Below are 14445 nucleotides of genomic sequence, written 5' to 3' on the forward strand. Positions count from 1 at the left end.
TGAGTTGCAGAACTGAAAGGTTCAAGGCCAGAGGCTGGGGAGCTCATCTGGGTGCTGCATGCTTGCACCGGGCTCCCAGGTGGCTTTGAGTGGGGGGGTTCAAGTGGACTTGGTTCCTGTACCAGCTGGTGGCTGTCCTGAGACGGCTTTAGCTCAGCTTTCTTTCCAGGTCCTGGAGAGAGATGGGTGATGGGCTCTCTCCCCAGCCCAGCAGCACTCACGGGTTTCTACTGACTTTTCTTTTTTAATTTAAATTGCATTTTTTTTTGAAGAGGTAATTCATTTACCTGGCTCACCATTCAAATTTCACAAGGGTATTGAGTGATGCCTAGCTCTCCTCTTCCTGGCCAGAGACCTTCCCTAGAAACACCCATGGGTGTGTGCATGCAAACATGCATTATTTCTATAGTCTATGTTTATTATACATAAATATCATCTATGTCTGTTATACATAAAGCTCATCTCCCTACTCCTTTACCCAAATAGGGGCACTTTAGTATTCTTCTATATGTTGTTTTTTCCCTTAGCTTTGTCCTGAAGGTTGTCCACATCAATATGTACACTCCATTTTATAGCTCAATACTTTGAATTAGTTGAGTTGGAATTGACGTTTGAATGAGGGCAGAGGTCAGGTCGCTACTGATGGGAAAATGAGGCCATCACGAACGAGAAAAGATGATTTCTAGCTCACAGGCCCCGGGGAGAGAGGGGTACCAGCGGGTGGGGAGAACACAGCAGCACAAGAGGGACCCGTGGGCTGGGGCCTTTATCGTGGTGCAGGGGTGGGGATTAGGAAGTTTCCTGTGGGAGTCATGGTTGGATACCTTAAAGGAAACGTATGCAGAAAAGGAAAGGGGGCTGGGGGTCTGCAGGTGGCGAGGGTAGTGAGCATATCATGTGGGACCAGCTGTGGGTTCTGTGAGAGTTGTGAGGTTAAGCTGCTTCTTAACTGGGCCAAAGGCCTGTGTGGACGCAGGTGGCTCAGCTGAAGTGAGATGTGTGCAGACGTGGTACCAGGGGGAGTGTTGGCAGTTATGATATGATGTAGCTTTCCATTCAGTGGGGCTCGGGGGCATCCTCATGTTGGTCCCAGCCTTGGGAACAGCTCTCAACCCGCCTTGGGGTTTCCTGAGGCATGATGATTTTATTATTATTATTAATATTTAATAATAAATAAGCAATTATCAACTAAAATAATTACTAATGTTTATTATTATTTAATACTAAATACTTTATTTTCTGTCGTGGTAACATGTAAGACATAAAAATTACCCTTTTAACCATTTTTTAAGCATACAATTTAGTGGGGTTAATTATATTGACAGTGTTGTGCTGCCATCACCATCCAAGACCTAAACTTTTTCATCTCCCTAAACAGAAACTCTGTCTCCATTCAACAAGAACTCCCCATTCCCTCCCCCCAGCCCCTAGCAACTTCTCAGGTCTTTTTCTGTCTCTATGAATTTGCTTATTCTAGATATCTCATAGAAGTGGAATCATATGATGTTTGTCCTTTTGTTTCCAGCTTCTGTCACTTAGCATAGTGTTTCTTCAAGGTCCATCCGTGTAGTCACATGAAAGTCACAAATTTCATCCCTTTCTATGGCTGAATACTATTCCACTGTATGGATGTACCATGTTTTCTTTATCCATGCATGTTTCTTTATCCACTTGGGTTGCTTCCACCTTTTGGTAATTGTGAACAATGTTTCTGTGAACATTGCTGTACAAGTTTCTGTTTCAGTCCCTGCTCTAAGAGTGGAATTGCCAAGTCATATGGTAATTCTGTGTTTAACTTTTTGAGGACCCATCAAACTGTTTTCCCCCGCCACTGCCCAATTTTCCATTCATGCCAACAATTCACGAGGGTTCCAATTTCTCCACAGCCTCTCAATACTTACTTTCTGTTTTTTAATTAATAGCCATTCTAGTGGGTGTCAAGTGATCTCGTGTTTTTATTTGCTTTTCCCTAATTGCTAATCATGTTGAACTTCTTTTCATGGGCTTGTTGTCCACTTGTAAATTGTCTTTGGAAAAATGTCTGTTCAAATCCTTTGCCCATTTTTAAATTGGGCTGTTTTGTTCTTTTGCTGTTGAGTTGTAGTAGATCTTTATATATTCTGGAAATTAAACTCTTGATGATTTGATTTCAAAATACTTTCTCCCATGCTGGAGGTTGTTTTTTCACTTTCTTGATAATGCCCTTTGATGCACAAAAGTTTTAAATTTTGATGAAGGCCAGTTTGTCTGTTGGTTCTTCTGTTTGGCTGCTTATTTTTTATTTTTATATTTTTATTGTAAAATCTTAACAACAGACATACATACTTGACATGCAAACATTATCTACATGGTGTACAATCAGTGGTTCACAATATCATCACATAGTTGTGTGTTCATCACGATGATCATTTCTTAGAACATTTGCGTCACTCCAGAAAAAGAAATAAAAAGAAACCCCATCCATCCCATACCCCTTACCCCTCCCTCTCATTGACCACTGGTATTTCAATCTACCCAATTTATTTTAACCTTTGTTCCCCCCTATAATTTGTTTATATATTTATTTATTTTTATAAATATTTTTATTGATAAGTCTTAACAGACAAAAATATAAACATTCTTAGCATACAGACTCTCTGTACATGGTGGTATACAATCATTGGCTCATAGTATCATCACATAGTTGTGTATTCAACACCATGATCCGTTTTTTGAATGTTTGCATCACTCTGGAAAAGAAATAAAGAAGAAAAAAGAAACAGCTCATACATGCCATACCCCAAAAAAGAAAAAAGAAACAGTTCATACATGCCATACCCCTTCCCCTTCCCTCTCATTGACTGCTAGTATTTCCATCTACCCAATTTATTTTAACCTTTGTCCTCCCTATAATTTGATTATTTTTATCCATATTTTTTACTCATCTGCCCATACCATAGATGAAAGGAGCATTAGACACAAGGTTTTCACAATCACACAGTCACACTATAAAAGCTATATCATTATACAATCATATTCAAGAAGCAAGGATACAGGAACACAGCTCTACATTTCCAGGTACTTCCCTCCAGCCACTCCAATGCACCATAAACTAAAAAGGGATAGCTATATAATATGTAAGGATAACCTCTCGACTCTGTTTGAAAATCTCACAGCCACTGACATTTTATTTTTTCTCATTTCTCTCTTCCCCCTTTTGGTCAAGAAGATTTTCTCAATCCTTGATGCTGGGTCCTGGCTCATCCCAGTATTTCTGTCTTACATTGCCAGGGAGATTTACACCCCTGGGAGTTATTTCCCATGTGGCGGTAGGGAGTAGGGCAGTGGGTTCCCTTGCCATGTTGGCTTAGAGAGGGAGGCCACATCTGAGCAACAAAAGAGGTTCTCTGGGGGTGACTCTTAATTTTAAGTAGCTAATTTTAAGTAGGCTTAGCCTATCCTTTGCAGGAATAAGTTTAATAGGGGCAAATTTCAAGATCGAAGGCTTGGCCTATTGATTTGGTTGTCCCCATTGCTTGCAAGAATATCAGGAATTCTCCAAATGGAGAAGTTGAATATTTCCTCCTTTCTCCCCAGTGCCCTAAGGGGACCTTGCAAATACTTCTTTATTCACTGCCCAGATTACTCTGGGATGTATCAGGGCAGCACACTAACCTGAACAAACCAACAAAGCCTCATGCCCTATTCACGATTCCATGTACTTATGGTGTTCAGCTAAACTGACCATACAAGTTAAATTAGGAAATGCACCACCCAAAATATAAATTTTGTACCAAATATCTCTCCCTTTGGTCTCACACAGAAGTTGAAAGTTTAAAATAAGGATGTTCTCTTCCTTTACCCAGACTTCTGATATACCTTATTCCTTTCCAGATCAGCTTCATTCCAATCTCAATTCGATGTCTCATCTCTTTTTCAACTTTTTAAACAGTTCCTGTGTTGGGTACTGCTGACTTTCATAGCTTCAGAGCTCTAACTCTCAGGTGTCACATAAATACCTGAAGTTTCTGGGAAAGACCAGGTTATATACAAACAGCTCAGTATCTGAGAATTCAGAATGAACAGGTACACCTCCTGATTAGATGGAACTGCTATAAGAGCTTGCGGTCTAGGACCCTTTTACAGTATTTGTTTGAGTGCTTTTAAGATCATTGCATTATCTTTGCTTTTCATTAATTTTACCATGATACAATCGTCCTGCAGAAAAGTTGAAAAAATAATACAGCGACATCTGTCTCTCCTTCATTTTTCTTGTTTTTTTCTGTCTGCTGATACAGACACACAAACTCACACAGAGTTTTCTTTTGTTTTGGGGGTGGGGGTATGGCCACCTGAAAGACAGTTGCAGGCGTTGTGCCCCCCACTCCCGAGTGTTCCGGCCACAACACCCTTACCTCACGTGAGCAAGTCATTTTAGATACCATAATGTTATTCATTATACAGTCCCCATTCAGATTTCCCAGTATCCCAAATGTATCCTTTTTTTTTGAACTTTTTTATTGTATAATATAGCATATGCACAAAGCAAAGAAAGAAAAAAGCAATCGTTTTCAAAGCGTTCTTCGATGAATAGTTACAGGACAAATCCCAGAGTTTGTCATGGGCTACCATTTTTCCTTCTAGCTGCTCCAGAACATTGGAGACTAGGAGGAATATATATATTTTTTATCATCACTTTTTTTATCATCAAAAATATATTTTTATCATTAAAAAGATGATAATTTTTTTTCTTTTTCTCTTTTTTTGTGAAAAATAACATACAAAATGATGAATTTCAAAGCACATCACAACAATTAGTTGTAGAACAGATTTCAGAGTTTGGTATGGGTTACAGTTGCACAATTTTAGATTTTAACTCCTAGCTGCTCTAAGATACTGGAGACTAAAAGAAATATCAGTATAATGATTCAGCAATCATACTTGTTTGTTAAACCCTACCTTCTCTGTATAACTCCACCATCACCTTTGATCTTTCTATCCCACTCTTTAGGGGTGTTTGTACTATGCACATTCTAACTTTTTCATGTTGGAAGGAGCTGTCACTAATAAGGGGTAGGGAGATGGAACCAGCTGATGCTGTGTAAAGGCTGGCCTCTCTAGGTTTCAGGACTTATCTGTTCCAGGGACCCATCTGGAGGTTGTAGGTTTCTGGAAAGTTACCCTAGTGCCTGGAACCTTTGTAGAATCTTATATATTGCCCTGGGTGTTCTTTAGGATTGGCTGGAATGTTTTTGGTTGAGGTTTGGCAAGTTATGCTAGGTAGCACTGTCTAACTGAAATATGTGTAAGAGTGACCTCTAGAGTAGCTTCTTGAATCTATTTGAACTCTCACAGCTACTGATACCATATTTGTTACACTTCTTTTCTCCCTTTTGGTCAGGATGGCATTGTTGATCCCATGGTTCCAGGGTCAGGCTCATCCCTGGGAGACATCTCTCACGCCGCCAGGGAGACTTTCACCCCTGGATGTCATGTCCCACGTAGGGGGGAGGGCAATGATTTCACTTACAGAGTTGGGCTTAGAGAGACTGAGGCCACATCTGAGCAACAACAGAGGTCCTCCAGAAGTAACTCTTAGGCATGCCTATAGTATTCTAAGCTTCTCCGCTACCTACATAAGCTTCACAAGAGTAAGCCTCATGATTGAGGGCATGGCCTGTTGATTTGGGTGTCCCTAATGTTTGATACAGTATCAGGGGTTTCCTGGTGGTAAAGTTTAATAGTTCCATAGTTTTTCTTCCATCCTTCAAGGAACTTTCCCAATACTTTTTTTTTTTTAAGACTAGTCAAGTGAAGCAGTGGGAGTGGAGAATGAACAAAGTAATCTGTAACTGATTGTAATCAATTAGTTGTAACTTCCACTGCACTCGGACCAGCCCCCAATACTTTTTGATAATCTACTTAATATATTCTGGAATATATCTAGGCATCACATTAAGCTATAGAGGATTAAAGGCCCTCATTCTTGAAAACCTTTTACTGGGATCCGATTCAGGCTCACACATTTCTTTTGTTCCCTTTAGTCTCCTTGAATCTAGAATATTCCCCCCTGCCTTTCTGTTTTTGGTGAAGCTGACATTTTTCCTGAGTGCAGGACAGTTCTGTTTTTTTTTTTAACATTTAAAAAATTGTGAAATATAGCATATATACAAAAAAGCAATAAATTTCAAAGCACAGTACAACAATTAGTTATAGAACAGATTTCAGTTTGGTGTGGGTTACAGTTCCACAATTTCAGCTTCTTTTTTTTTTTTCCTTCTATCTGCCCCAAGACACTGGAGACTGCAGTCATACTCATTTGTTAAATCCTGTCTTCTCTGTATAACTGCACCTTCTCCTTTGATCCTTCTCCCACTCTTTAGGGGTACTTCGACTAGGCCCATTCTAACTTTTTCATGTTGGAAAGGGCTGTTGATAATATAGGATAAGGGGATGAAACTAGTTGATGTTCTTAGAGAGGCTGGCCCCTCTGCATTTCAGGATTTACCTAGCCTAAGAACCCATCTGGAGGTTTTAGGTTTCTGGAAAGTAACCTCAGTGCATGATACTTTTGTAGAATCTCAGCTAGAGCCCTAGGTGTTCTTTAAGGGTTGGCAGGAATGGTTTTGATTGGAATTTGGCAAACTGTGGCAATTAGCAATATACAGCTGAGGCTTGATAAGAGTAGCCTCCAGAATGGTCTCACCGCTCGATTTGATCTCTCTAAGCCACTGATCCCTTATTTTGTTACATCTCTTTTCCCCCTTTTAGTCAGGAAGCTGCTGTCAATCCCTGGTGCCAGGGCCAGGCTCATCCCTGGGAGCCATATCCTCCATTTTGTTTTATGATAAGCATTTTCCTCACTCTTTAAAATGCCAGCTTTCCTAAGGAAAATTAGATTAAATGTCATGCAGCCAATTTGGTTTGCGACAATACTTGTAGTCAGCAAAACTGGCCCCGGAATCGATGGCCTTAAAAGTATCGTGCATCCTTGGCATCCCCCATTCAAGGTATGTTACCCAACACCGAAGGAAGAGGGTAGAAGTTTAAACAGTAGAAGTTGTGGTCAGCTAGAAAAAAGTTGCTTCTCAATTAAAAGCTCCTTTCTCCTAGGCGGAAGCTGGCACAGTTACAGGTAGCTTATCACCAGCTTTTCCAGGACTATGACAACCACATCAAGAACAGCATGGCTAGCAGCGAGCGCAACCGAGTGAGTATGAGCAGGAGGCCAGTTGCTGGTCGGTTGGAGCACCCGAGCCCCAACAGAAATATCCCCAGAGCTGTCGAGCACCAGACTGTGCCCTGGTCCCTCTCCTCGCCCCCTGGGAAAGATCATGGGCCTAACCCACCAGACTCAGGAATATTGGAGCTCAAGGCGTGACAGAGCTGGCTTTGGGGAGGGATACTTAACTTCGTTTAGAATGCTGTGGAAGGCCAGAGCAGGCCAGGCTCCCGGACCCGGATGCTCTCCCCTGGGACCAGGTTGGTGCTTGTTCCCATTTCTGTTTCCTCCCAGCTCAACTCCTGGCACAATTTTCCCAGATCCCAAGGGAAACCCTGGCAACATTTCCCTTCCAGCATTGAAAGGGACTGATTGCCTTTGGCCATTTTGTCCTGATTGGAGCATTCCTAAACTGGGTGCAGTCTAGGGATCCCATCTTAAGAAGGACATTGGCAAACCCGAGTACATCCAGAAGAGACTTAGAAGGATGCAGCCTGAAAACCAGGTCTGATGAAAAAGAATTAGGAAGCCGTAGCCATTAAACCTCCAGAGTGGAGGCTTGGTGGAGGCGATGGGGGTCTGTGTGCACCAAGTAGAACTTTGATGTGGAGGGCAGAGGCCAGGGACCAGTGGGTCCCAGTCTAGCTGGCCGCGGGATGGCATGTAAGCAATGGCAAGCGTTAGCCCATCAGACCAGCTCCCTGTGGAGCAGGTGACCTCGGGACAGAGTGCGGCCCCTGTCCCTTGGGGGCTTGGAGGAGGGCTGTCTGGATGGGGATTATAAAGTGATCTGATAGCACGGCAGCCTTCTCCAGCAAGGACATGCAGTTACATCTCGTCATAAGCCCCCAGGCCAAAGGGCCTGGCATCGCCCCATGTTGGGGCAGCCTGGTGCCACCCTTTCGTTCCTGTCCGTCCTTCCCCAGGGGAGCAGCCTGCCTGGCTGTGGGGAGCAGGGGACAGGCTCGGCTCATGCCCCGGCTCCCACAAGGCTTCCATCAGCTCCCACCTGCCCCCGTCCAGGGCACCCAGCTGGAGGATCTGAAGCAGCAGCTCCAGCAGGCCGAGGAGGCCCTGGTGGCCAAGCAGGAGCTCATCGATAAGCTCAAGGAGGAAGCTGAGCAGCACAAGACCGTGATGGAGACCGTCCCAGTGCTGAAGGCCCAGGTAAGCACTCTGCTCTGAGGGTGCCTTGAGGGCCAGTAGCCGGGGCCCGCTCCTTACCTTGGCACTGGCGTTTCCTTGTGACGTCAGCTTTGCCATGGCCTCTCGTGAGCTCTCTTGGCCCCTTGCACTGTTCCTTGAACCCTGCATGTGCTCTCATAATTCTTTGTCTACTCACCCAATCTCCCCATGTTCCCGTGAGCTTGGGGAGGGCCGGACAGTTGGCTGTTTTGTCCCCCGGTGTCTGGCAGTCTGCGTGTGTGGGGACTGATGACGGGCTCCCTCTCTTGGGTTTCCCAGGCGGATATCTACAAGGCAGACTTCCTGGCTGAGAGGCAGGCCCGGGAGAACCTGGCCGAGAAGAAGGAGTTTCTGCAGGAGCAGCTGGAGCAGCTGCAGAGGGAGTACAGCAAGCTGAAGGCCAGCTGTCAGGAGTCCTCCAGGTGGGCCCCTCACCACCGTGTGCCTGCACCCTGCCCGCACCCTAGGCCAGGATTGCCCTGCACACCCCTTCCCTTTCACCATCCCAACAGCCTTTTATGGTAGTTGAGCTCAGAGGTTTCTGTGCACACTTTGATGGACAGGTTTCTGTTTTCAAAGGGCTCTGATTGAGGATATGCGAAAGCGACACGTAGAGGGCCCCCAGCCTCCTCTGCCCCCGGGTCCACGTGAGTGATGTGCAGGGGATAGGGGTGGGGAGAGGTGGAGGGCAAAAAGGAGGTGGGGAGAGGACGGGGTGGGGAGGGTCTCCTGTTTGGTGACCAGGGGCTCGGGTCTCTGGGCTATCTGATTATTCCCTGGCAAAGGCAGCTGTGAATGTGGCAATGTGACGCTGTGGCTGAGACTTTACTGCTTGGAGCTTGTAGGCTGGTCCCTCTAAATCAGTAACCCCCAACCCAGGAGGCTAGAGGGAAAGGACACCCTGGGAGATCCTGGTCACACTTGGGCGGGGACCCTTGTGGTCGAATCAGATGGTCCCATTTCGGTGTTTTCCCCTCCCTCCCCCAACCTGTACCCAGAATGCACATGATGCCACAAAAACTGATGCGTGTTTTCTTTCCCTGTAGCGCACCACTCCTTCCCCCTGGCCCTGCTCAGGGGAGAAGCACCGAGGAGAAGTCCCCCTGAAGAGCCACCTGATTTCTGTTGTCCCAAGTGTCAGTATCAGGCTCCCGACATCGATACCCTGCAGATACACGTCATGGAGTGCATTGAGTAGGCCCCACCTGCAGAGGCCGCCTGCGGACTGCGAGCCTGGAGCAGCACCAGCTATCCTTTCCCTGCCCGCCCGTCCAGCCCGAGTTGGGGGCTAGTTCCCAAACAGCAGCCCTGCAAGCTCACCCGCAGCACCCTGGGCTCCAGCTCTCTGTGCCTTGCTGCCGGTTCTCCTCTTGCAGGGCATATCAGCCCCCCTTTCTCATTTCATTTTTGCTCGAACTGCTTGCCTCTGGGGGCTGCTCCCTTCCCTCTTCCACCCCCAGCCAGGGCATCAAGAAGGCAGGCCTGGGGCTCTCAGGGAGAATTGCTTCCCTGAGCGGGGAGGGCAGCAGCTGTTCCCCCTACCAGCCCACTGACCCCTGCTACCCTGAGCTCCAGGCCCGCAGCCCTGTGTCTGGCCGCCTCACCCTCCAGCCTGGGGTAGATTTAGCCAGTTACTCTCCAGGGTTGTTTGGAGTGTTTCGCTGGCATGAATGATGCAGGGGAAATCCCCACTTCGAGATCCTGGGTCTCTTTGGGCCCGACTCTGAGAAGTGGGACCTCCGAGCATCCGTGAACGTGGGAGTTGGTGCCCAGTGGTCCCCCCACCTGGTCCCACAGCCAAGAGGGAGTGTGGTGGAACTGCGGGCCTCTCCCCCCGGTTAGATGTGCTGTTCTCTAGTTAAGAGGGAGCTGGAACCACTTTTCAGAGGTGTGAGGGCCGTTTTTATTCTTCTCTGAACTTCCTCTTCATACCTGCTGCTCGTTTTTCTCTCAGGTTCTTGGCTTCCCGTCCTGTGGATTTTTAGGAGCTCTTTGCTTATTAGCGGGCTTAGTGCTCGTTTGCGATGTCAGTTGCCACTATCTTTCCCCAGTTTAACTTTGCTACTAGTGTTTTTGGCCTGGAAGTGTTGATTTTTGTGTTGTCCCATATATCAGTCTTCCTTTTCTTTGCAGTGGGTGTTGAGTTGTGGGGACTACCTCGGGGCCCGATGGCAGGAAGCTTTGGACACTTTCCATTTCTAACATCAGAAGGCATCCTGTGGTCTCAGGCCCACCTGGGAGAGCCGCTGTACATCACCATGGGCCCCAAGGGTGTGATGCCATTCCCCGCGGCAGCACCACGGGCCCTGGCTCGCTCACGGAAGCCACTTGGCACTGATTGGGAGATGGAGAATGACAGAGGACTCCTCGCCCTGGTGTTGTTTCACAAGGTTCTGAACATTTCCCAGCCACCTCGGAGCCACGGGCATTCACCTGACAGTTGCGGAAGGAAGGAAGTTGGAGGTTAGGAAAGAATGCAACATGTCCACCTCACTTCCTCCTTCCTGCCCTCCTCTTGGTCTCCCCTGGTTGGGAAGGGGGTGCTGTGTCCCCTTCCGCGGACTTTTCTTGCAGGGCCACCTTCCTTGCATACTGAGAGGTCTGTCTGGGCTTAGGGCATGGAGACCACCCAGCCCATGGCCCGTTGTAAAAGTAAGCCTGGCGGGTTGTGGGGGGAGGCTGCCTCAAGCATCTTCAGGGGGTTGTGAGCCGCTAGTTCTGTCTCCTAAAGCCCAGAGAGCTGATCCCAGTGTGTCCTCTGGGAAACCAGTTAAAGGCGCAGACAGGGTCACTGTTGACAGTTGTGGCATTTAAAGCCCAACTTCACCTTTTTCTACGAGAGCACTTCTAGACCTTAGTTTCCTGGGGCTGCTGTAACAAATGACCAAAAACTTGGTGACTTCAAAGGACAGAAATGTTTCCTCTCCCAGTTCCGGAGGCTGGAAGCCTGATGTGAAGGAGTTGGCTGGGGTGCGCTCCTTCCAGAGGCTCTAAGGGAGAAGGCTTCCTGGCCTCTTCCGGCTTCTGGTAGCTCCCTGTGATCCTTGACTAATGGCTGCCTCCTCCAATCTCAGCCTCTGTCTTCACGTGGCCTCCTCCTCCATGTGTCTCTTGTAGAGACGCTTGTCATTGAATCAGGGCCCACCCAGGTAACCCAGGAAGAGCACATCTTGGGATCCTTAATTACATCTACAAAAGCTCCTTTTTCCCAAGAAAGGTCACATTGTCAGGTGCTGGGGTTAGCATGCCATCGCATCTTTTTGGAGGCCGTCACACAGTCCAGTACAGGGGTGCCTTCTAGACAGCCCCCAGGTCAAGGGAAATGCAGCCTGAAGGCAGATACCTCCAGGATCTGTGGCTCTACTGGAGGGATTGGTCCATGGTTGGATGGTAGCTGCTGGATGCAGGGGAACAGGGCATGGAAAGCTGGAGTTTGGTTGCAGGGCAGGGCCTTGGCAGGTGTGGGGCATGTTCATCGGGAGATCTCGTCTCCATCTGGACCCTGTGGCAGGGCCATTGGGATGTGCAGTGGGAGAGGGGACGGGATATAGGTGGGCCGGTGTGGTGGGCCTTTCCGAGCCCTGCATTGTGGGCTGCAGGTTTGTGGAGATGGACTTGGGGTTTCTCTGGAGGGGAACAGAAGCAGGCAGGATCCCTTCTCTGACCAGCTTCGTCTTCTGAAAGATGGGCAAAAAGGAAGATGTTGAGAACCTACTGTTCACTGCAAAGGAGAAATCCATATGACCAGTGAACAGTCAGATAGCATTTTATCCTCACTAACGACTAAAATGTGAAATCAAAGGGTAAGCAAAAAGGATGGTGAAAGAACAACGATGCCCAGTTGGCAAAGTGCAGGAATCAGGCCACGGATTGTCCCCCTTCAGTGGAGGCCAGTTTTGGTGCCTGGAACAAGAGACTCAGGAAATGTCCTTACCCTCCTAACCCTGTGACTATCGGACACACACACGAATGTGCCTTGCATAGGTGCTTGCAGCATCTTTATTGGTAGCAGCTGAAAGGCGGTGCCGAGAGACGAGCTTAGGGATCTGGGCACTGGGGGCCCACCCAGCCATCATTTTGAGCTTCCTGTTACCCGGGAGCATGTACGTTGAATGAAAAAGCCAGTAGACAAAATTATGAGTATGTTTGTGTCTTTCTATGTAAAAGCTGTAAGTGCACACACTGCTAACGTTTGGATGTGTATGAGTGGTAATTAAAAGTTTTCTTCACTTGTTTATGTATTTCCTAAATGCGATAACTTGTGTGGATTCCTTACATACATAGAAAAATAAGTTATTGCAAAGTCTGCCTGAGGTTAAAACAGCCCCAGATTTCGTCTGTGCCAGTGGCTGGGAAGAGCTCACGGTTCTTGTGACGATGCATCAGAGAAGGTGTGAGGGAGCAGGAGGCGCCTCGGTGGGTGGCCCTGCTTTACTGGAGACCTGAAACACTGCCGTGAGTGTCTTTTCTTTTAAATTCAAAAAGGGCGTCTGTAGCTCCAATCTTCATTACAGACGGGGAGGCCTTAAAATACAAGCAGAGCACTGGCGCACCAGTACGCTGATGGCGCTGAGCTGGCTTTCTCTGCTGACGACTAGGCAGGCCCTGGGGCCAGGGCACCGTGGGTAGAAATGGAGCGAGAACTGCGCGGCCCCCCTCTGTGGCTTCTCCTGAGTGCAGAGCGTGGCCGTGGCAAACACTGGGGAAGAGACCTGAGTGGGCAGAGGAGGTCTCTCTGGGCCCTGCCTGCCTTTCCCAGCCTCATCTTCCTTATTGATAAAACGGGAGCATCTGCCTTGGGGTGATCCACGTAAGGTGGCACTGAGCCGGCTGTCGGGCGGCAGATGCAAGAAGCAATATGAAAGTGGTTAGCAAGGCCATGGTCACGGGGACTTTTTGGTGGACCATCTCGGGCCTCCATGTGAGTTGATTTCTGGAGCTGGCTGTAGTTGCGCAGTTGGCCAAAACAGTAGATGGTAAAGGAGAGGGGAAAATCAAGTAGGATGGTAGCAGCAATGCTTGGGGGTATTTGGGTAGTTCTCTGGGAGGGGCTACCCCATGGCTCCTTTGGTCTCAACACTTCCCAGTGTGCTTCACCCTTTAAGGAGGACGAAGCCGATGGGAAGGGCTCCCCTTCAACAACCTTGACCCAGGCAGGGCTGGGAACCTCAAATGCCAAGTACTGCAGTGAGTTCAATTTGAGGATTTCAGAGTCGAGCAAGAGAAAGACTGACCACTAGATGGCAGTAACACAAGCTATTATGAGTGAGACTTTGCCATGGAACCACCAGAAGGGAAAGCAGGGTTAGTGAAGTCTCAGGAAAGGGGGAACATGGGGGTGGGGCTGGGGATGTTATATGAGTGATGTCGTGGAATCTGCATGGCAGGAGCCTGTGTGCCAGCGACCTCCAAGAAGTAGTTTAAGGCCTTATAACTGCAGGGCTTTTTTTCCTCTATGGCTAGCAGATGTTGGGCACAGTTTTGTGGGGTATGCACAGCAGGTCAGTTCCAAATGTTTTAAAATTGCCTATTTGGGTTATTTTTAAACCAAGTGGATTCATAAGAATTTGAGTTTGGTGCTGGTGGACTTCTCTAAGGCACCCAGCCTGCTACGAAGTTTCAACCACACAAGGTTAAGGCAGAGAGGCTATTTCTGGCTCATTTACGTAACACCAAGGTAAAAGCTACAGGTCGTTAAAGCAGAGCTCTCAACCTGCAGGTGAACACGCTGTTGCAGCATAACGGGGAGGGGCATCCAAAAAATTAGGCCTTTTAAGTTGGGAGCACGTTATTGTGAGGTCAGTGATGTGACCCAGTAGTCTAGCTGCAGTGGATGGGACTCTGGTGGCTGACAACTGCATCTGTATTATTTGGGGGCGAGCTAGCATGGGGCTTCACTGTGTTTTCTCATTTACTGGCAAATACTTCTTTAGCCCTGCCACAGGTTAGGAGTGTCTTAGATGTTCAGACACACACATTGAGAAATGTACTATTCGGCCACAGTGACTTGTACTTGGAGAGGCCCCTTCGTCAGCCTGTTCCTGCTTTTTGCACTCCCC

The 14445-nt window shown here is 47.6% G+C and overlaps 1 protein-coding gene across 3 annotated transcripts in view; it reads left to right on the forward strand.

Moving 5' to 3' along the window:
- The window catches only part of IKBKG (inhibitor of nuclear factor kappa B kinase regulatory subunit gamma), a 72871-nt gene extending 59146 nt beyond the window's left edge, over positions 1–13725 (forward strand). For 2 of the 3 annotated variants that reach the window (XM_077146835.1, XM_077146836.1), the window contains exons 6-10: positions 7093–7189; positions 8225–8368; positions 8666–8808; positions 8966–9033; positions 9433–13725. In XM_077146835.1, the coding sequence (XP_077002950.1) occupies positions 7093–7189; positions 8225–8368; positions 8666–8808; positions 8966–9033; positions 9433–9584 (604 nt within the window). In that variant the 3' untranslated portion in view covers positions 9585–13725. The remainder of the gene's footprint in view (positions 1–7092; positions 7190–8224; positions 8369–8665; positions 8809–8965; positions 9034–9432) is intronic. The other variant, XM_077146834.1, reaches the window with a different exon arrangement.
- Positions 13726–14445: the final 720 nt, after the last annotated feature.

Source organism: Tamandua tetradactyla, chromosome X (genome assembly GCF_023851605.1).
Source record: "Tamandua tetradactyla isolate mTamTet1 chromosome X, mTamTet1.pri, whole genome shotgun sequence".
Lineage (NCBI taxonomy): Eukaryota > Metazoa > Chordata > Mammalia > Pilosa > Myrmecophagidae > Tamandua > Tamandua tetradactyla.